Source organism: Arvicanthis niloticus, chromosome 17, assembly GCF_011762505.2.
Source record: "Arvicanthis niloticus isolate mArvNil1 chromosome 17, mArvNil1.pat.X, whole genome shotgun sequence".
Lineage (NCBI taxonomy): Eukaryota > Metazoa > Chordata > Mammalia > Rodentia > Muridae > Arvicanthis > Arvicanthis niloticus.
In genome coordinates, this window is record NC_047674.1 from 12,421,873 (window position 1) to 12,444,608 (window position 22,736).

The 22,736-nt window shown below is 48.6% G+C and overlaps 1 protein-coding gene across 14 annotated transcripts in view; it reads left to right on the forward strand.

Moving 5' to 3' along the window:
• Positions 1 to 22,736, forward strand: part of Ankmy1 (ankyrin repeat and MYND domain containing 1) — a 51,143-nt gene that overhangs the window by 11,688 nt on the left and 16,719 nt on the right. For all 14 annotated transcript variants that reach the window (XM_076914732.1, XM_076914736.1, XM_076914735.1 and 11 more), the window contains 12 exons: positions 1,098 to 1,272; positions 3,836 to 3,979; positions 9,855 to 10,327; positions 12,675 to 12,891; positions 13,212 to 13,370; positions 14,231 to 14,676; positions 15,577 to 15,748; positions 17,591 to 17,731; positions 18,372 to 18,512; positions 20,196 to 20,303; positions 21,126 to 21,257; positions 22,426 to 22,539. In XM_076914732.1, the coding sequence (XP_076770847.1) occupies positions 1,098 to 1,272; positions 3,836 to 3,979; positions 9,855 to 10,327; positions 12,675 to 12,891; positions 13,212 to 13,370; positions 14,231 to 14,676; positions 15,577 to 15,748; positions 17,591 to 17,731; positions 18,372 to 18,512; positions 20,196 to 20,303; positions 21,126 to 21,257; positions 22,426 to 22,539 (2,422 nt within the window). The remainder of the gene's footprint in view (positions 1 to 1,097; positions 1,273 to 3,835; positions 3,980 to 9,854; positions 10,328 to 12,674; positions 12,892 to 13,211; positions 13,371 to 14,230; positions 14,677 to 15,576; positions 15,749 to 17,590; positions 17,732 to 18,371; positions 18,513 to 20,195; positions 20,304 to 21,125; positions 21,258 to 22,425; positions 22,540 to 22,736) is intronic.

The window sequence follows — 22,736 nt, forward strand, 5'->3', positions numbered from 1 at the left end:
CACAAAATACATAATATGTAATATATATTTAGAAATACATCATATATATATATATATTTATATTTATATTTGATATATGTGATGTATTAAAGTGGCCTACAGGTTGTGATAGTCTAACAATTGCTGTCTCCTGAAAGAAAGGTCAAGAATCTGGTAGTTGTTCAGACCACAGGTTAGATGTTTCAGCTGATCTTTAGTCTTTGTTGTAATACCAAAGAAATAGATTCTAACAACAGTGAAGCAATGCCTCAGCAGCACGATAGATGAACTTGCCCTCAAGAGTGAGGGCAAGCAGGCAAAACCAAAAGCTTTTCTCCTCCCATGTCCTTTTTATATAGGCTGCAACCAGATGGTGCAGCCCGGATTTATGGAGAATCTTCTCTCTTCAGATGATCCAGTCCAGAAAAATCTTTCACAGGTGTGCCCAACTACTTGGGTTTTAGTTGATTCCAGTTGTAGTTGACAACCAAGGTCAACCATCACGGGATCTGAGGGATTCTATGTTGTGTGCTGCCAGCCTATCGACCAGCCAGACATTGGGATGGGTCTCCAGAGCAGAGGCATCAGCACATAGCATCCAACAAGAGCTGAGAGGAGTCTGAAAGGAGAGTGGATTTAGGCTGAGATCAACACAAAGTGGAGAGTGAGCCAAGCCTGCCTTGGGCATACCTCTTCCTTGTACCATACTTGAATTCTGCATTTGTCCATGTGTCCTTCAGTTTGCGACTCCTTCAGTTATCCTCAGATCTTTCCTGGGTCTACGTGTGTGTTTCAGTGTCTGTTTCTTGCCCAGCCTGGGGCTGGTCCTGCCAGCTCAGAAGAGAGGACTATGTTGTAGGTACATCCATCTGGTTATAGCTAGAGGGGCTGACTGGTCCTATCTCAGGGGTGGGCGCATTTACTGTTGTCAGTTTGTGCCTTTCCTTCTCAGTTCATTTCCTGTGCAATCATTGCATCCTGCATGCCTCAGTTTCCCTTTGAGGAAATCTGGAGCCTTGGGGCTACCTGAAGAGTGACGTGAGATGGGGTGGTGGCGCTCCGTGCAGAGTGACTTCCAGCATTCCTCATTGCTCCTCCTTTGCTTTCTGTCTTTCTAGGGGCCATGTAGAGGATCTCAGAGAGGATGAGGAGGAGTCTGAAATCACAATGGGAGAGCAGGACATGAAGGTCATCCAAGGGGTTCAGGAGTGGCATGATGGCTGTGTTTACAAAGGGGAGTTCGGACTCAACATGAAGCTTGGATATGGCGAGTTTTCTTGGCCCACGGGCGAGGTAGGCAGCTTCAGTAGGGCCCTCTCTTCTGGAAGCAGGTGTTGTGGACCTTTTAAGTGACCCACAGGACAGAACTAAGACTTTCTACAGAATTCCAGAGAGTTCTCTGCACAGTTCCACATCACATTGTGGGGCCTGGGAAGACATGGCTGAAGAAGATAGTTTTTTACTCTGGGTGAATGTTTTATTGTTTACAATGTTCTTATTTATTCTTTGACAGTTTCATACCTGTATGCAGTTTGTCTTGATCACATTTAGCCCACTCTCCACTGCCTTCAACCCCCCCAACATGTCCCCTTCCCGTCTTAACGTCCCCTCTCTCTTTTTTAAAGCTGTTCACTGAGTGCAATTAGTGTTCCTCATATTTACATGGGTGTGTGGCTCTCCAATGGAGCATAGGACAACCTGCCAGCAGCCACTACCTGGAAGAAAATTGACTTTCTCATCCTCAGCAGTCACTAACTGCCAATAAGTAGTTCCTCAGCTAGGACTGGGGCACTGGGATATTATGCAGGTCTTGTGTGGGTAGCCACAGACACTATGAGTTCAGGAGTACAGCCCCCATGGCATGCCCGAAACCAATATTTTACAGATCTCCATCCCAGCCTCTAGTTCTCACAGTCCTTCCCCACTTCTTCTATAATGTTCCCTGGGTCTTGGGAGTGGGCGACAGATACAGGCATCCCACTTAGGACTGAGCACTTATCAACCACTTATTCTCAGTGTTTTGACAAGCTATAAATCTCTGCACTGACTACTGCCCACTGCAGAAGAAGAAAGAGAAGGAGAAAAGGAGAAAAGGAGAAAAAAGGAGAAAAAAGAGAAAAAAGGAGAAAAAGGAGAAAAAAGGAGAAAGAGAAAAGGAGAGAAAAGGAGAAAAAAGGAGAAAAAGGAGAAAAAAAGGAGAAAAGGAGAAAAAAGGAGAAAAGGAGAAAAAGGAGAAAGGAGGAGAAAAGAAGAAGAAGAAGAAGAAGAAGAAGAAGAAGAAGAAGAAGAAGAAGAAGAAGAAGAAGAGGAGGAGGAGGAGGAGGAGGAGGAAGAGGAGGAGGAGAAGGAGGAGGAGGAAGAGGAGGAGGAGGAGGAGGAGGAGGAGGAGGAGGAGGAGGAGGAGGAGGAGGAAGAGGAGAAGAAGAAGAAGAAAAGAAGCAGCAGCAGCAGCAGCAGCAGCAGCAGCAGCAGCAGCAGCAGCAGCAGCAGCAGCAGCAGCTTTTCTGGCCGAGGTCGAGGGCAGCAGCACTAATGTATGCATACAAATAGTCAGAAGGTGGCTTAACAATATATGGATCTGGCAAAACAACAGTAGTAAGTTCCTTCCAGGAGAGCAAAATGGTTTAAAACTTCAAATTTCTGCAGAGACTCATGTATTTTTCTTGCTGAAATTGGCTGCTGTTTAAGATTAAAATGATGGCAAAGGATGCTCTTAACTATAAAATGGAAATACACCTAGGACCTCTAGGCTATGTCCAGGACCTAAGTGGAGACTTCTTGGAGGCAGGGACCCAAAACTGGGCCCATGGCCAAATTCGTCTGTGCTTTCTGCTCTCAGTGGGTAAGATGGCTCAGTGTGTAACAAAAGGGAATGCAGTGTGTCTGAAGCCTGGTGAGGTCAGCAGGGAAGCAGTGCTTTGAAGACTTCTGCTTGTTCTGTTTTTCTATTATCTATGTCTAGGGCAGCCCAGAAGCCCTGGCGCTGCAGCCTTTCCAGTCTGGTGCTGCTCATGGCATCTGGGGAGTCGTGGGCTCCTCTTCTATTCCTTTGTTCCATGTGTGGCTCTGCCTGTGGCAAGGCACAGTTTCTCTAACTTGGTAACTTGGTGCCTGAGACTAGAGTTACCTGGTCCAGTCCTTCCTTCAGCATCTAGTCTCTCCCATTTGTTCAAGAAACAGGAGAAGGAACAGGGATTTTTCAGCCTTGTTTCTAAAGCCCTATGAGCCCAGCTCCAGTCAGGAGGCTATGTTGATCTAGGCCTGGGGCAGGACAGAGGCAGGCATGCTGTGGCCATCTACTCTTTCTGGTGGGAGCATTTCTCTCATGCCCTTTGATATACTCACCTGATATACTCACCTGAAGGGCTCAGGCAGGACAAGGGCAGAGGCTCACAATGGACTCAATACTGAGGAGTTATAAATCAACCCTAACTTGTTCTCAGCCAGGCTCAGGGTCCCCTAGCAGCAAGCATCCTCCAGCCAGCCTGGCCACTGTTACCTGATGGAAAGCTCATTAGGGTGGGGTCAGGACTCCTAGGATGGGAGGGTTCTGCCAAACCTAGGGTGGGTGCCGGCCACGCTAGTCTAACCCACAGCAGAGGGTAGGGAAGGCGAACTCAGTCTGGCTGCCTGGAGACCTCTCTGGATATTCTGAGTGACCAATGCCAGTTATCACATTGGCCACCTGGACTAAAAGAAGTCTTGTGTCTGGGCTAGCAAAAGGCCTGCCGAAGCCCTGTGGTCCTCATTCAACCAGGTGTTGTAGCCTGGCTTAGCAGTTAGCTACAAGGGTCGGGGTTCCAAAGGTAATGGCTTCTCCTAGATAGGAGGCTGACAGACCCCCTCTTCTCCACAGACCTACCGTGGGCAGTTTTACCGGGACCATTACCATGGCGTGGGCACCTACATGTGGCCGGATGGCTCCAGCTTCACAGGCACATTTTATCTCAGCCAACGAGAAGGCTACGGCACCATGTACACGAAAACAACGTTATTCCAGGTGAGGAGATCCCGTCATCACATGATAGGTGGGACCGCCCGTGTGTTCACGAGGGTCTGGCTGTTGTGTGTTCACCTGAGGAGCAGGGTTACCATGTGTTTATGTGAGGGGAAAGGCTGCTGTGTGAACACACATGTGAGGAGTGGGGCTCTGTGTGCTCATGGGAAGGTAGTACCACAGTGTGGTTATGTCTGGAGGGGCCTTTGTGTGTTTAGGTGAGGAGTGGGTGCAGCTATTATCTAGGACACTAGAGAAAAAGATATTTAGGCTCTGGAAAATTTAAGACAGAAGTAGCTATCTCATTTTAGTGACTATAATACTACCAATAATAAGGATCTACATAAAAAACGAGAGTGCATCTATATCCTCCCAGAGAGATGTTATCAAGTTATGTATCTTTTGGATTAAAAGTACCATGAATATTTATTTTTAACATATGAAATGGTTCTTTCTGATACATATTATTTAAAATTTGCCATTTTTACCCTGGAGGGAAAAATACACATGCCCTTCCACCCCTTAATTTATTGCATATAATTTACAATCATATGCACTCTATCATTAGGGAGTTTTGAAAGTTTCAGTAAGTGTAGGTTTGTGTGCTACGGGTTCTGAGTGATTCCCTCACTCATACCCATACCCCACGCCTATGTAGTATAAGTGTTCCCTCCGATTAGCCACGGCTACTGCCTGTAATTGGGCCTTTGCAAGAGAGGCCACAAGGTGGAGCCCTGCAGAGCCATTCTGTGTCTTCCTTTTGGCCTGCAGGGCAGATCCAGCTCCATGGCTGTGTTCCTGTCATTTCTTTGGTTACTGAAGTTTCTACCATCACCACAGTCTAACTGAAAGACCTTTAGACTGTTTCCTGTTTGGGTTGATCTGTGAATAAAACTGCTGTCCACACACATTTAGTTGATTTTTGTGTGTGCATGTAAACAGTAGATGCATGTTTTCATTTCCCTGGGAAAACTAAGTGTAGTCTGAGGGCCATGTGTCTGAATGCTCCCCTTCTATGATGTTTGTCCTGACCAATGGATGCAGGATGGCAGTCTGCATCCTTGGGATCCTTGCTACATTCCGAGTCCCCTTTTTACTCATTCTGAGAGTCTGATCAAACCGCACAGACTGGCCCTGAACTCACCAGGTAACCCAGGCAGGTCTCAACTTTGCAATCTGCCTGCCCAGCTTCCCAAATAGCTACGGTTACAAGCCTTTATCTATCTACATGCCCCTCGCCCCCAGTATGGCTGACTTTTTAGTGTTCCGTTTTTTGTTTTTTAAATGTTTGTTCATGTGGAGGTCAGAGAACAACTTTGTAGAGTTGCTTCTACATTTACATTGGTTCAGAGAATGGACCTCTGGCCATTAGGTTTGCATAGCAAGTCTCTCTACCTGCCTTTTTAAAAAAATAAATTCTCTTTCTCTTTCCTCTCTCTCCATGCTGAAGACTGCAGGACCACAGTTTCCCCTCCTTCCTCTCCCCCAAGTCCTTCATCCCCACCTCCCCTCTGCTCCTCCCCATTCACTCCTCCATTTTTCTTTAAAAAAAAGGGGGGGCAGGGGGCAGGTCTCCCATGGATGTCCACTAACCATTGCATATCAAATTGCAGCAAGAGTAGGTACTTCCTTCATATTGAGGCTGAATGAGGCGACTGAGGAGGAAAAGGTCCCTAAAGCAGACAGCCCCTGAGCTCACTGTTAGGAGTCTTACAGGAAGAGCAGGCTGCACAACTGTAATCTGTGTGCAGAGGGCCAAGGCCAACTTCTAAATGCATTCCTTCCAGCAGCTGCTGACCACAGTGTTTTCCTGACTCGTGTGCATTTGCTGTCTGTGTTATCTTAAGTTGAATATAAAGGTTTTGTTTTTTATTTATTATTATTTGTCTGTTGACTCTGCTAGTGGTTAAGCTTGGTAAGTTAGAATGTCTCAGCGCCATTGAAGAAATTTAAAATGACTCCTTACAGCTTCAGCTTTATTATTTTGAGACCGTGTTGTTTCTCTTCTAGGTAGAATTTTAGATTTATATGTCCCTGGTACTTGTTTTATGCCCTTTTATTATAATAAACTGATATACCCTTTTTAAAAATAATTGCTTCAGGCCGGGTTTAGTCTCAGCACTTGGGAGGTAGAGGCCGGTAGATCTCTACAAATTGAAAGCTAGCCTGGTCTATATAGCAAGCACTAGGACAGACAGAGCTATATAGAGAGACTTAGTCTCAAAAACAAACAAAAACCCTCTTTACTGTTTCTTAACCCAAAGTCTAATTTTATTTTATTTATTTATTTTTTGTTTGTTTTTTTTGAGACAAGGTTTCTCTGTATAGCCTTGGCTGTCCTGGAACTCACTCTGTAGACCAGGCTGGCCTCGAACTCAGAAATCCGCCTGCTTCTGCCTCCCAAGTGCTGGGATTAAAGGCGTGCACCACCACAGCCCGGCGCAAAGTCTATTTTAATGTTAATAAAGTTATAAACATTTGGGAAATTATTTTCACTGGGCTGTGTCTGTCACCAAAATTTTAAATAATTTTGGCAGTGCTGGCATGGAGCCCAGGGCCATACACATGCTAGGATTATGCTCTCCTGAGCTACACCCTCAGCTCCTACAGATCAGATCACAAAGATTTTTTTTTTTTCAGATCACACACACAAAAAACACCAAAGCAAAATATCTGAAGAGCGTTAACCATCAGGTATTTAAAAGTGATACTTTGGAAAGACTGAACTAAATACAAATACTATAGTACAATGAACTCCACCTCAGGACAGGAGATGTAGCCTGTTTGGTAGAGTGCTTTTGGAGCACCCTCAAAGCTCCGAGTATGATCACCAGCATGGCATAGACCAGTGTGGCACTGCATGCCTGCAATCTACGAGATCCTGTCAGGAGGACCAGCAGTTTAAGCTCATTCCTGGCCACTTATTTCAAGACGAGCCTGGGATATATGAGACCCTGTCTTGAAAAAAAAATTAGAATTTTATCCAAGTTTTTACTTGTTGTAATGTGGCTATTAGAAAATTTAAGACTATATGTTTAGCTCACGGTTTCTTATCTGCTTTTGACAAAGTACATTGGTGTTAGTAGACACACATTTGGGATGACTGCCTGGTGGGTGCTGTGCTGACCCCACTAGCCAACATTCCCCTTTCTCTCTTCTGACCTTCATTTGGATTGGCAGAATATTGAAAAAAATCATCTCGCTCTGACGATTACTTAAAAAACATTGCTCCCTCTATCCTTTTAGGACTCCCGCAACCTTACAGTACCGGATACGGTCTCGGTTTGAAAAATGCAAGACTGAGTTTAGACTATTTCAACTCCATTTTTCTATTTTGAGTTATATGCTGTTTTAATAACTATGGAAAGCACACATTTCTATATTTTTGGCAGCATATCAGGAGATGCATGTTTTGTTGTTGTTGTTGTTTTTTACATTGTTCTATACATTCTTATAAGTGGAATCAGACTGTATGTTCTATGTAGTACTTCCGGTCTGCTTTCTATTGTTTAGGGTGCTATTCTTTTGAGACTCATGTGTTTCTGTGTTCCACTTGGTTTTATTATAGAGAAGTGTTTCACTATGTGGATATCACATGGTTTTGCTGTTGTTTTGTTTGCTTGCTTTGAATTCACCAATAGATAGTCTTTTGAGATCTTTGGAATTTTTGGTTACTGTAAACCGCTAAGAACAGTTGTCTCTTAGTCTTCATGCAGGCATGAGTGTGTGTTTATTCTTATAATTACCTAAGAGTGAGGATGCTACTTACAATGGTAAGTGTGCAATGAGTTACAATGGTAAGTGTGCAATCAGTTATAATGGTAAGTATACAATCAGTTTCATAAGATCCTGCCAAGCTGCTTCACAAAGTGGCCATGCCATTTCAGCCACTAATACAAGGATGCTGCCGTGACTCCAGATTTCCCTTAGCACACGGCAGTTGGTCTTTTCAACATTAGTGTTCTTGTGGGCACATTGTGGCATCTCCTGTGATGTGGACTTGGAGCACCTTGGTGGCAGGTGATGCCGATTCTGTCTCATTCTTGTTTGTTGTCTGTATATCTTTTGGGGTGAATTGTCTGCTTGTATGTTTAGTGTTCATATGTTAAGTGTTTATGTTACTATGGTTAAAGATCTCTTTATGCTAATTCTGTCTTATGAGTGTTTATCAGTGATACAATTTAAAAACAGCCCTCAGCCCTGTGGTGTCTTTCCTCAACCATATCCTTTGAAGAATAAACGTAATGCAATTAGCATTAAGCTAGGACTTGTGTGTACTAGGCAAGTGCTGTGCCAGTGAGCTACACACCGTCCTCCTATTAGGTTTATATTTTGAGAGAGGGTCTTACTGACTCACCCCGGCTGACCTTGAACTCACTCTGCAATAAAGCTTCACCTTGACTGTGTAGTCCCTCTTGCCTCAGCCCTGGAGTAGCTGGGAATACAAGCCTGTTGTGTGGTGAGGTGTTAACTTGTAACATCAGTGACACTTGGATTATCTTAAGTTGTTTTCTACCAGCAGAGCTGCTGGGTCTTGAGCAAGAGCACCTGTGGGACACACACACACACACACACACACACACACACACACACACACACGCGAGACAGCTTTTCCTCCCTGTAGTGCCTCTTTCCTTCTAACCCTTGTCTTCCTTGGCTTTCCAGTTTCTCTTCCTGGCCCACTTGCTCTTGCAGCTTCCTAAGTGTCTCCTGAGCTCCAGAGAAGGTGCTACCTCCTTGCTAGGCCCATCGAGCCTACAGACCACCTATCTCCTTTGACTACCTGGTGACCTCCAGGCATTTTTTTTTTTTTTTTTTTGATGCCAGTTTAGAAGACGCATGCCTTTTGGGAAGCTAGGACTTTACTTTGACCTCTGACCCCTGCAGCAGACCACAGCTCACTGTTTTCTTGTGTATATACCCAAGGCAGGCAGGGTGGAAGCATTTGGAAAGGCCTAGACATTGAACTGCCCCTTGGGAGATCATAGAAAGCAAAGGGCAGTCCCTCTCCTCTCCTCTTTGTTCTCTTCTCCACTCTGCGTTTGTTCTCTCCTGTCCTCTCCCTCTTGGCTCAGACCCATGGGTGCTGGGTTTATCTCTTCATGAGAGCAAACCAGTGAGCACAGCCTGTCAGTCAGAGCAGAGGGAGTTTGCTACTTTCAGTGAGTGAGGAGCACTCTTTGAAGCAATGTCTTCCTCGGCTAGTTGAGTGAGAGAGGGAAGGCTGATGCAAATTCCCACTGGTAGGCTCCTTTCCATGCATGCACCCATGAACACGCGCATCTCTAAGTCAGGAAAAAGGCAGAGCTACATACTCTGAGAGGGGGTTAGGGTCTCGAGGAGCAAAGTCTACTGTAGGGCTAAAGTGAATTAGAATGACAGATGGGTGGGGCTGATTCTTAGTTAGCTTTTCTGAAGGATGCTATCTGAAGTCAACCAATAAAAAGGTTTTGAATGTTCAGAGTGCATCAAAGCAGGCAGCCACTTCCTTGTCCTCCTAAGGACAGATGCATGTAGGGAAAAACTGCCTGTCTAGCAGATAACTCCAGGGCTGCAGAGGTCTCTAGGAAATGAACATCCCCACAGGTCCCCATCACAGCCTCAGCTCAGCTTGGTCATGTTCTCACCCGAGAGAGGCTGTTCCCAACCGGTCCCTTTGTCTCCCAACTTGTCACAGCACCCTCTCCACACATCTGCATTCTGTCTGAGCAAGATGACCTCGTTCCCTCCGAGTGCCTAGCATACCTCACACCTCAGCGTGTGTGGAGTGTGTGAGTACATCTCCTAGGCATACATTTTCTTCTGCTGCTTTTAGGGAACTCACCTAGTAGAAAGCTCGACTGAGTGTCTCTCCTGGCCCTGTGGGCTTCCCTTGTAGGGACTGTATAAAGATGACCAGAGGTACGGGCCAGGCATCGAGACCTACCCTGACGGTAGTCAGGATGTTGGACTGTGGTTTCGTGAGTACCTCCTCAAGCTGTGCACAAGGGTCCCCGGCAGCTTCTCCTTGTTAAACTACCCAGAATTCATGGCCTTCCTCACAAGCTCGAGACAGAGAATCAGTCTCTCAGATGAGGAGAAGGTAGACTTGGATCTTTCTGAGGAGCAGGACCCCTTCTTCTATGACTATAAACAGTATCTCCTGAATGATGACCTAAAGCTGCCTCCAGAGATGCACGTCTATTCCACCGACAACAGTCACCTGCCCATGACCGACTCCCTGCGCAAAGAACTAGATGACCGCATCTTCATGAACGAGATCCCTCCATTCATTGAGGATGAAGAACCCTGGTTTATAACAAATGAGACTCCTTTGTTGGTCAAAATCCAGAAGCAAACTTACAAGTTCAGGTGATCTTCATTTTTGTCCCCTCACTGAATAGGGATCCCCTTTGGGAAGGGTTCTGATGTTCTCCATTGTGGGGATGGGGGCGGGGGCCCTGCTAAGGGCCTGAGTACCTTTCAGTATTGCTTGTTGGATGAACATGAATACACAGTATTTGCTTTAGTGACTTCAACAGCCCTTCCTGTGCTATGAGACTAGACAGGTGCCCTGAGGGTAGGGAGTCAGGCAGAGAGGTTAGGCATCTGTGTCTCAGAACTAGAGCAGACTTAGGACAAACTCCTGAGCAGATACCTGAGGTTAAACCTTGGCTTTTGGACATGTGTATCTTCCCTTCACAGTAGGCCAGAGCTTGTGTGCCTTAAGGCGAGGTTCCTGTCTGCTATGAGAGGTTCTGTGAGTTAAGTCCCTGTGCACCCCAACATGACAGAAGAGATAGCTATTTCCAACCCTTGTTAATGAAGGATCTGACATAGAACCAAGGGTGGAGTGCAGGGAAAGAATGGGGCCTGCAAACTGATTAGACCTTTGACCTTACCAAGGAAAGCCATGAAAGCTTGCTTGTACTGCCCTACCATCTCTGAAGATCCCCCCCCATACCTCACCCTGGGGTATAGAGAGTATGCTGGGAAAGTCAGCACCCACCTGGGGAAAACTGTTAACCTTAAAAGTTAAAATACTCAAGTACCTTCTATTATCCTTGCATCCTTAAACATGACCCTCAGATGCCAGTGGACATTTTAGAATTAATTTGATGGGCACAAATGACTTTTCCATTTATCTATTCATCTATCTACTCATCCATCTACTCATCCATCTACTCATCTATCTACTCATCCATCTACTCATCCATCTACTCATCTATCTACTCATCCATCTACTCATCCATCTACTCATCCATCTACTCATCCATCTACTCATCCATCTACTCATCCATCTACTCATCCATCTACCCATCCATCTACCCATCCATCTACCCATCCATCTACTCATCCATCTACTCATCCATCTACTCATCCATCTATCCATCCATCTACTCATCCATCTACTCATCTATCTACTCATCCATCTACTCATCTATCTACTCATCCATCTACTCATCCATCTACTCATCCATCTATTCATCCATCTACTCATCTATCTACTCATCCATCTACTCATCCATCTACTCATCCATGTACTCATCCATCTATTCATCCATCTACTCATCCATCTATTCATCCATCTACTCATCTATCTACTCATCCATCTACTCATCCATCTACTCATCCATGTACTCATCCATCTATTCATCCATCTACTCGTCCATCTACTCATTCATCTATTCATCCATCCATCTACCTATATACCTACTTCATTGACTCACTGATCAATTCATTCATCCACCCACTCATCCATCCATCTATCCATCCACCCACCCACCTATACACCTTCATTGATCCATCAATCAATTCATTCATCCACCCACTCATCCATCCTTTCACCGGTACAACCACCCTTACATGTATCCACCCATCTATTCATTCTATGCACCCACTTATCCTCGCCATCTACACTGCTGTACCCATCTTCCAGTCCATTCCACCCATGCATTTCCCCATGCGTCCATGCATTCACCTATGCATCCATGCATTCCCCATGCATCCATGAATTCCCCCATGCATCCATCCATCCATCCAACCCACACACATATCTACTTACTCTCTCCATTCACCCACTTACCCACCCATCTATCCACCTATGCCATCCATCCATGGTGCAGCCATCAACTGTGCTCATAACCAATGACAACTATTGACTGAATAAACCCATGAGTTCTTGATTGTAAATGGCATTCTGGGCACACAGGGAGCTTCATTGTTGTGTGATAACCCTGGGCTAGGGGCCATGCTATTCTGTATTCCAACAGAAAGCAAATGAGTAGAAAGGTGGAATGTGTGTTCCTGGCTCTGAGCAGTGGGGCCATGTGTATTCCCCCAGCTCTCTTCTCACCCAGGGCCCTGCTGTTGAGAGCAGATCTCCCAGCAAACCTGGAGTGAGCCAGAGGAGTCAGACATGCATAAGGTTTAGTTGTAGTTCTTGCTGGGTAGAACTTAGCCTGAACACTTTATCTCTAGATAAAGTGTCTCCACTCCATCCTGATTGTAACTAACTGGGAGTGCAGCCATCAGGGCTCAGGGTAATAAAGAAGTGGTAGAGAAAAGAGAGCCCAAGGCTGGAAGGAGAATTCTGGAGGTAGGGGTGTCAGAGGAATGAGGGGTGGAGGAAGGTAGCTCCTCTTGGGCTCTTTCTCATGGAAGGTATTGGGCTATCCAGATTCTAGTCTAATACCAATGAAGCCTGTTGTATTGCCAGGAACAAGGATGCTCACACCAGCTGGAACATAGCTGCCATCCTGGAGGGGAACCGTAGCAAGTTTGGGCCCAGTGGCCCCAAGGAGCAGATTTCCAAGAAGATGATCATGAAGGCTGAGGAAGGGGACTATAACTGGATTTTTGGAATCTTGAGAGACAACCTTGCCTGTGCTGATGTGGCTGACTCCAAAGGCTACACTGTGCTTGCTGCTGCAGCTGTAAGTCCTTTTTGTATAGGAGCATTGGCCTGTGGGTTGCCTCGGATGGCCCACTCTAACAGGGACTGTGACAGGAGCTGCTAAGCAAAACCCCACTTACCCAGTTGTAATGTTCAAGGCCAAAAGGAGGCAGCCTGAGAGTGATCCATTCATTTTTCTATCCCATACCTGAGTGTCCCTTCACCAGGGCCAAGCATGAGTATTGTGTATGTCCTGCTATATTGCAGCCATGGGTGGGGGGCAGCATGGATGGCAGGCGGCCTTCCTATCTGCTGAGGGCTAGCTCCTATATTCACGAGTCTGTCCTTGCCGCTCTCCAGATGCATTCTCACCTCGACATTGTGAACCTTCTCCTGGATTACGGGGCTGATGTGAACAAGCGCTCGGATGAGGGCATCACACCCCTCAGCATGTGTTTCCTCCAGTATTACCCCAGCAAATCCTTCCATCCCAACATTGCTGAGAGGACCCTGCTTCAGGTCAGCCTCCGCTGACCACCGCAGCACCATCGTCTGCCATACATCCTACTGTCTTCCTACCTAAATGGCCACAGCCCCCTCCCTGATGTGTGAACCAGGGCCATATGTAGGGAATGGAAAGACAAGGCTCATGGGGAAGGGGGTCAGAAGAGAGTGCCTGGAAATTCCCAGAGGCATCCTGAGCCATGTCATGGAGACCAAGGGGTGTGTGTTCCCTATGAACCACACGCACAGCAGCCTGGGGTCTGAGACATGTCTCCCTACTCCAACATGCTGGAAAGGGCAGTGCAGCTAGGGAAGGGGCAGAGAATCCACATGTCTAACAGACTTCTAGCACTGTGGAGGCCATCAGGCCAGGGACTTCTCTTTGAGAGCCCAGGGGCCTGAGGACAGAGGACAGGAGAACCAACACCACTGGACAGAAATATAATTTAAGCTGCAACTCAAGCCACAGGTATATAATTACAATTGTTTTAGTAGTCATATTAAAAAGAGAAAGTGGTGAAACTAATTTTAATGATGTAGTTTTATTTAGAATGAAGCGTGCGATACAGGCTCTGCCCTGTGTGCACGAAAGAACAAGATGGGGCTGTCTCGCCAGCAGCTCCTCCTTGGCTTCTACAGCAATACCCGGTTCTAGATAGAGCACATTTTGTAGGCTCAGGAGGCACAGGTGGCATTGTGAGCCCTGAGAAGTGGCAGCTTACTTCTGGTATGGGGCAGCCTCATCCCTGCCCCTGCAAGAGTGTGTAGACTGTGAAGGAACCCCAGCCACCACTCAGGTTCTTCCTGGGGCTGCTATGGAGAGAAGAGCTCCCATTCCACCTTCTAATGAGACCTTTTTTGGTGCTTTGTCATAGGAATCTCCTAAAACCTTGGTCACCCCCAAAATTTCATTCTTGTTTGTGGATCCAAACATAGATTATCTCTATGATACGGGCATGCCCTTACTGGGTGGAGAGGAAGTAAAGACATCTCTGCACCCCTCAAGCAGCCTAGATGACTCCCTGGTCTCTATGCCAAGCCCAGAGTCCAACAACATGCTTCACAAGCAAGATGTCTCCCCAGTGAAGACTGTCAGCCCTGATGTGGAGAAAGAGCCGGAGGACGCCACAGAAAATGTGGATGCTAGCACCTTGTACAGCGTTGACACAAACTTCGAGTCAACCAAGTGCCTGCGAAACTACACTATCAATGTCTCAAGGGACATCCTGGAGAAGAGTGCTCAAGCCTACAGTTCATTGCTGCAGTCACCCTGCTTCCCGTACAAAGGGACCGTGAGGAAGATGGCACAGACCATGGCCGAGTAAGTCACTGATACTCTATGACAGGGGTGGAGGATGTGGAAGGGGTGAGGCTTCCAGGATGAGCTGTATTCAGTGGGTACCCATCACAGCGCTCTGCCACCATTAGGAGCCGTTTCCTTGAATCTATGATGGCTGGTCTTATGTCAACTTGATACAAGCTAGAGTCATTTGGGAGGAGAGGACCCCAACTGAGAAAATGCCCCTAAAAGATTGGGCCGTGGGCAAGCCTGGAGTGTGATGGTTGATGTGAAAGGGCCCAGCTCATTAAAGGTGGTGTCACCCCTGGGCTGGTGGTCTTGGGTTGTATAGGAAAGCAGGTTGAACAAGCCATGGGGAGAGAGACAGTAAGCAACCCTCCTCCATGGCCTCGGCATCAGCTTCTGCTTCAAGGTTTCTGCCCTGCTTGAGCCCTTACCCTTACTTCCCTCAATGATGAACCTGGAAGGGTAAGATAAAATAAACCCTTTCCTTCCCAAGTTGCTTTTTGTCATAGTGTTTGTCACACTAAAAGAAACCCTAAGACAGCATCCTCATAAGGGCACTGTCAGAAAGAGCTGCATTCTCAACACATGGTCAGTTTGTGTGTGTGTACATGCATCCACCTCACTGTCTGGCACCCACCCTTGGAGGAGCTAGTGCCCATCTCATGACCGATTCTTGGCTGAAGAACTGCAGGATCACAGCAGAGGCTGGCTGCGGTTCCACACAGGGAGGTTTGTTGTTAGCTATGCTTCTGAGCCTCCCAGGGGACAGGGCCTCTTTGGGTAGGCTGTCCTTGGATATTTTCGAGAGAGACTAGGTACTGGGGTGCAGTGTGTCTGTGCTATCAGCACCCCTCATTCCTTGCTTAGAGAGTCCTGTCCCTCCATCCCGTGACCCCGCTTTCCTGGTCCCTACAGACGCAGAAACCGTTGGATGACCATCACATTGCTGCTACGTAGAGGTGCCGATCCTAACCTGTGTCAAGTGCCCATGCAGGCTCTGTTTCTCGCCGTGAAGGCTGGGGATGTGGAAGGGGTGAGGCTGCTACTGATGAGTGGGGCCCAGACGGATATTCAGTATCCTCCACAGGTAGGTGTCAGCGGCCACCTCTTGTCAGCAGCAAGATGGATGTAGGACACACACAGACTCCCAATACCCTCTTCACAGAATCCCATAGCTCCCCAGAGCTGGTGGTAGAGTTGCTTCACTCTCCTTTAAACCTGGTGTGTGAGGTGTTGGCAACACCACAGGAGGGAGGTGGCCTACCACTGAGGTTTCATGGCGTCAGCAGACATGGTTCTAAGGGGGTGCTATTTCTCACAGTGCACCATGACATGTCTAGTTTTCTAATGCTTTCCCTTTCCTGTGTCTGAAATAAGGGTAAGACAAGGGCTTAGGAGGGGAAGCCAAAGCCAGACCCACCCTCGTACACAATAGCATCGGGTTTATTTGGGAAGACGGGAAGAACTGAAGCAAACTGTGTTTGAATCCCTTTAGTCCAGCAAATCCAGCCAGCCAAAACCAAACCTGGGTTTCCTGCCCACCTGTCTGCTTCCATGTCTCCTTTTGACTAAGGTCTGTGTGCCTTCTGTCTTGCACTGTTGCTGCCCACTGTGGAAGCCAGTGGCCTGTTCAGCACTCGCAGGCACCAGCTACTTCCCATTTGAGCTAGGCTCACCTCTCGGGAAACATGTCTGACAAGCGCATCACTCTCGATTCATAAACCTGCCTGTGGTGCTGGCACACTGAGACAGAAACTCAGCTGCTACAGAGGTTCTTGGACTTCCTGGGGTTCAGGGCTCAGTTTGTCTAAACCTTGTTCATCCCCATGCCACAGCTTCCTCAGGCACAGAAGTCACACTACCTCAACTCCCAATGTCCCTGGTAGTCACCCGGGCCCTGTGCCCTAGGGAGAAGGTCAAGGTGGTACTAGGCTTCCCTTCTGACCCCAGTGTCCCTTGTTGGGCCGCCCTGTGAGCCGGGGTAAAGATTATCACCTCCCCGTGGCTCAGTGGTATCAGCTGTACTTTGTCCCTTTGTCTAAACTCTGTGGTTCAGATCTTGGCAGCAGCAGGAGTTTGCCCCAGGCTGTGTGCTGTGTAGAGCTAATGCTACCTCTCCAGGTTCCAGTGTTGGAATATTCCCCTATGCAACACATCCCCTCGCGGTGGGCTCTTTCTGCTTTTCAGGCTAACCACACCCTGCCTTCAGTGTGTGTGTGTATGTGTGTGTGTGGGGGTGTTCTCCAGCTGCTTTTCTCCAGGGACACTTTCCTATCTGAGTGAGGTCATACTGGGCTATCTGAGTGAGGACACTGGGCTGGGGACAAGCGGGGCATATCTTCCTAGCCTTAGCCTGGCTACTCTGACCGGTTTCTCTCAGCTGCTGGCATTCCCTCTGAGAGCAGGGTTCCCCATGACTGTGAGCTGCTGGAGCTCAGAGACAGTCCATCAGGGACCATCTTCAAATAGTGGGGAGAGGGACACTGTGGGGAGGGAGAATCAGAAGGCTGGTCAGGAGGGTGGTGGTTATCTGAGCCAGGGCCTGGCAGGGACAGGGAGGTGTTACTCTTAGAAGACAGTGGTAGGTGGCCTAAAGTCAACTGGGTTCAAGTCACGCATTCACAGCTGTGGCCCTGGATGCCTGTGGGTTACCTGGGTGCCTGCGGGTTACATGGACACCTGAGGGTTACATGGCACATTGAAAACATTCAGTCTATTTGTTGTTCATGCCCTCCTGAGCCTTCTTGTCTTGCACCCATGAGGCCGGTGTGAAGGAGATGTTGTTGTGGTTACCTGGTTACCTGAAACTGTTGCGGTAGTGTATGCATCCTCTCATCTGCTCAGGTACAAAGACCCTGACATTAACCCTAATCTGACCTTGCTGCCTGGCTGCAGATTGGGTCTCACCCTTACCATGCTTCCTCTGCAGCTGCAGTCCCTGACCCCGCTCCACATCGCAGCCTCACTTCCTGGGGAGGAGGGTGTGAAGATCACTGAGCTGCTGTTGCATGCAGTCACTAATGTGGATGCCAGGGCAGCGGACCAAGACTACGTATACAAAGGTGGCAAGGTGCGGTTCTGTGTGGACCTATAGCTGTGCCTACTGACAAAGGAGCATGGGGTGATAAAAAACAACTTATGTATGCTCTAATCACTATGCTCCTGGCCACGGCCCCTCCTGGTGTGGGCAGGTCTGGTGGATCAGCACCCAGCTGTGGCCATGGGAGGAAGTAGGGCTGACATACAGGCAGAAACAATTGATTAAGGGCTGGGGATGTAGCCAGGCATGGATGTAGCCAGCCTTTAGTTTCTAATACTCAGGAGGCAGAGGTGGGTAGATCTTTGTGACTGCTAGCATAGTCTGCATAATAAGTTCCATAGAGAGATCCTGTCTCCAAAAGTAGGAGGGGCTGGGAATGTAGCTCCAGTGGTAGAGGGGTTTCCTAGTATGCAGAAAGCCCTGGGTACCACACAACAACAACACAAAAACAATACAAAGCACCGCTACCACCATAACAAAACAGGCTTGGTAGTGCTTGCCTGTGAGTCTAGAGGGTGTTTTGAGTGCTGTGGGATTCCCAGCGACTTGGAGAATTCCAAGGCCTATGAGTGGAGGGTTGGGGGGAGCTAGTCCACATTTATCATCTGCAAGTAGGCAGGCTGGGGAGAGGGACACACAGGACCTGCCTCAAGCCTTTTGTTTATCCCAGGTTGATCTCCTACCCTCAAGCCTGAAGCTCAACAATGAGCCAGGCCCACCCAAGAACTACTATTCCAAGCACACACTCATCCCAGAGGAGGGTGGTCGCACTGCTTTGCACGTGGCCTGCGAGAGAGAGGACAACAAGAAGGTTAGCAGCCACGAGGGCCCTGACCTGGGTTGGCTCTGTTGTCCCAGTGGGGGAAGGGAGGGGCTGAGTCCTGAGCCTGAGGGTTGCTACATGAGAGACCGTAGGCAAGAGCTGCGTTCAAATGTGATGTGATGTGATGTGATGTGATGTGTGTCTATATGGTTCACCTATAAGTTGAGATGCGTGCGCCCATATATCTACACGTATGAGTAATTGGTATTGTGCACGCTGGGCACCTTGGTCTCTGTGGTAGACCTGAGTAGGAGATGGCAGGTCTGGTGTGAATAGGCCCCCCATTGTCATCTTGGCTTCTGAAGCTGCTGTAGTGGATTTCCCAAATCTACCCTTTTCCAAATGGAGGCGGACTCTGTAGGAACGTGAATGGAAACCATGAAAAGAGCCTGTGTGTAGCTCCTGCACTGACATGCTCTCTGGCCATGCATGGACCCACATCTTGTTTGGCCCAAGGTGCCATGTGAAATCTTTTTTGCACTTGGGTCTGACATACTTGGGACCCAGGGACTCCCAACCCCCAGTCATCCTCTTGCCTCACTGCCCTGTAGCCACGTAGCTCCCATGCACCTTGGGATTCGTGCTGAGCAAGGCCTGTTTAGGAAGTGCCCAGAGGAGACCGAGTAGCCAGGGCAAGGTCAGGGAATTGGGAGGCTGGAAGGAGGGGAGTTCCAGGGTACAAATGCAGGATCATAGGTAATTTTTTGGGGGGAAGAGGCAGCAACTGGCGCATCAGATCAAAGCTTCCTTAGAGGGAAGAGAAGGAGCTAGGCATGGGGTCCCACCATTCTCACTAGAACCCCAGAGGGCAGCTGGGAACCCATGCTGAGAACGGGGACTGGGAGGTTTCAAGAAGGCTGGCTGACCAAGGCTCTGGCCAGTGTGAGGCCTGGGCCTGAATGAATACCTTCACACTCACGTGTATTTCAGATTTGGAAGCTATGGGAAGACAGGCAGGAGATACTAGTATGGCACTATCATTAGGTCCTGGGGACATCAGTGGTGAGGGCACACAGAGGTCAGAGCCCATGGATGATGGCACAGGAGCTGCAATAGTCTAGCTATCCTACCTACAGTCTCCAAAGAAGATGGAGACACTTTGAACCCTTCCACAGATTTCTGGCATCTCCTCAGTCTAGTCGCTGAAGCTGCAGAGAAAGGGCCTGGGGAAGGAGATTGGTCCTAGCTTCTTGAGTCTGTCACGTCCTGAGGGTGAAGTGGCCTCAGAGCATGCAGGGCAACTAGAGAGTAGTCCTGGCAGCCATGGGAACAGAGAGATCACCAGCCACCCAGGGCTGGACGAAGAGGCCCACAAGTAATCCCAGCCAAAGAAACTTCCCTCCATTATCCCTGTCAGGCCAGGGCCTTCTGTGTGGCCATGTTAGCGTCACTGTCCTCCGTCCTTTGAGAGCATACGTCCTGCAGTTTATTCACCAGTGCCTTTCCTGTTTTCTTCCTGGGAATGAGCATTTGGAATCTGACTGAAGCTCCTCCATCTCCCCTCCCCCACGTCCCTGTTTGGAGTCTTTGCTTAAGTGGTGCTGGTGCAAGGAGCGGACAGTTGAGTGGTTTGGCCCAGTTTTAAAAGTGCCAGTTGTGTTATTGACAGCACATACAGGCTCCTGGGGGTGGTACCTCTGACGTCATGTGCTTCTGCCTTTCTTCCTGCAGTGTGCCAGAGACATAGTGCGGCTCCTTCTGTCCCACAGAGCGAATCCAAACACACTGTGGAGTGGCCACTCCCCGCTCTCCCTGTCCATTGCCAGTGGGAATGACCTGGTGAGCCTATCTGCACCCATGCACTGATTCCCCCGCATCTGAACGCTCAGCACCTGCCTTGGGCCCCTGCCTCTTGTGCCCACAGCTCCTGTGTACACAGGCACCAGGCAACTGTGCTGTTTCTGCCTCCTCTGACCCCCTTCCTCCAATCCGCCACTGGGTTTGCTGTGTCACTTTTCCATCTACTGGTTCATCTACCCAATCTCCTACTCACTCTGCCATCCAGCCACCTACCTGTCAATCTAGCCATAGAGCTACCCAGCCCGCTCTCTCTCACCGACCCAATTACTCATCCATCCAGGTTACCAGGGGCCTACTCATCCCAACCTCTCACCCATCCTTCCCTTCATTTAACGTTCGCTTACTGAGCACCTTCTGTGGGCACCACTATAAGCAGTAGGTTTTGAATAGTCTCTGGTTTGAGGACCCCCGGCCCCTGCCTCATACGCACATTGTAGCTGGGAGAGTCAGGACCTAAAGCAGCAGGCAGCACTGTTTTTAGATACTGGTGAATTTTGTTGAGAAAAAGGAGAATTGGGGAGCAGCGGCCAAAGCGGGCAGGCAGGATGTGTTCCTGGCCAGCAGTGTGTACCTGGCCCCGAGCCACACTCTGTCCCAGGCTAGAAAGTGAGGCAGGAACAATACCCATCAGAGCAGTATGTACACCAAAATAGTGTCAGAACCAGGCCCTGGGTGGAACTGCAACTTCTCTCTCAGGAGCTCGCTCATCCATGACCCTCCCTACCTGTCACCTTCCCTGTGGTGGGACCTATGGGTAGTACCCAGGAATATGATTGCTGAGGAATTTGTCTGTGTGTCCAGGTTGTGAAGGAGCTCCTGTCCCAGGGAGCTGACCCCAATTTGCCTCTGACCAAAGGCTTGGGCACTGCCCTGTGTGTTGTGTGTGACCTGGTCTATGAACAGCAGAGGACCACTGACAACAAGATTGCCCTGGTAAGGGGAAGCATGGGAGGATGCTGGGGAAGAGGTAGGGGGATGTAACCCTGCTGGGTTCAGAGTTGGGTAGGCTGGGTCATCCTAAGATCATGCCAGTGACTAAAGTAGGCTAGGGGACACAACATCCAGCACCCCCCACCCCCCCACAGTGCTTGGGAAATGAGATAGCATTGAGCTATCGACGGTGTCTGGACCCAGCGGATCTGTGTGCGCACTGCAGGCTTCTTGCAACCCAGGGTTTATGACCCGTGTTAATGAAATAAGCTAAGAAAGCAGACAGCCTGTTCATACCTTTCCACAAAGTCCAAGTGCAATTTATTTAAGGTGTTTTTTTTTTTTTCCTAGTAAGACAAGGCCTTGTTCTGTAGCGCCCCTCCCAGCTTCAAACTTGTAATCTTTTGCCTCAGCCTCCTAAGTGCTGGAATTACAGCTGTCCACCACCACACCCAGCTGGAATTTATTGAACAAAAGGCATGTCTAGTCCACAAGCTGCTGCTCTCCATCCCCTCCTGATTTTACTTGGTAGTCAACTTCAGCTGTCAGGATCCCTTTTGTTGGACTCCGGTCCTCACCGTGAACTCTGACAACTCTCAGGCTGCATCTCACACAATTAAATGCACAGGTTAAGTTGTGGCTCTGCAAGGGTTCCAGGAGGTCACCCTGGAGCAGTTGTACCACCAGGCATGCTGGCAGAGGGGGCTGCTCGGTTGGGTAAGCTGGATATAGCTTTTGAAGGTTGACTGACACTCTACTGTGTGTGTGCCACCTTCTGTTTATCCACTCATCCCTCAGTGAGCAAAGGGGTGTCCCTATTTCTTAACCATCATGATTTTTGATGCTACCATGACCATGAATGGAGTCAGAGAGGGCTTTCCAGGGAATGGCATCTCAGGACGAGGCCAAGTCTGTCTAACCTATTTGCCTCTGACTTTTTCACACACATGGGGGATGGCCACCATGTAGAAGGTAGGGAACCACAGCCCTTCTGGGCAACTGTATTCTCCTTTGGCTGCCTTTCAGCTGTCAAGTATGTTCACAGGAACCAGGAGCCACTCACCTCATGATGTAGTCACATGTGGAACTGCCCTGCACAGCCCCATGTTGAAGGTGGCTTCTGTCACCCCTCCAGTGGCCTTGTGTGCTTGACAGATTCTGTGTTCTTCAGATTGACCGGCTCATTAGCTACGGGGCAGATGTCCTAAATCCCGTGACACTTGTGCAAGGAGAAAGGACAGCTGTGGGCACGGCAGTTGACTACGGCTACTTCAAGTTCTACCAGGTGTGGCTTTGTTCTGAGCAGGACCCCTCTGAGACACGGCTTCTCTTGGATAAAACTAGGAGCCCACAGTCAAGCCTGGTCTTCCAGGGCAGAAGACCTCATGATGGTGAACATGTGGTTTGGGCACCTGTCAGCAGGTATCCTCACAGTCACATTTCAGAGGACAGAGAGGTGGCCTTCTTATTACTCAGTCACTC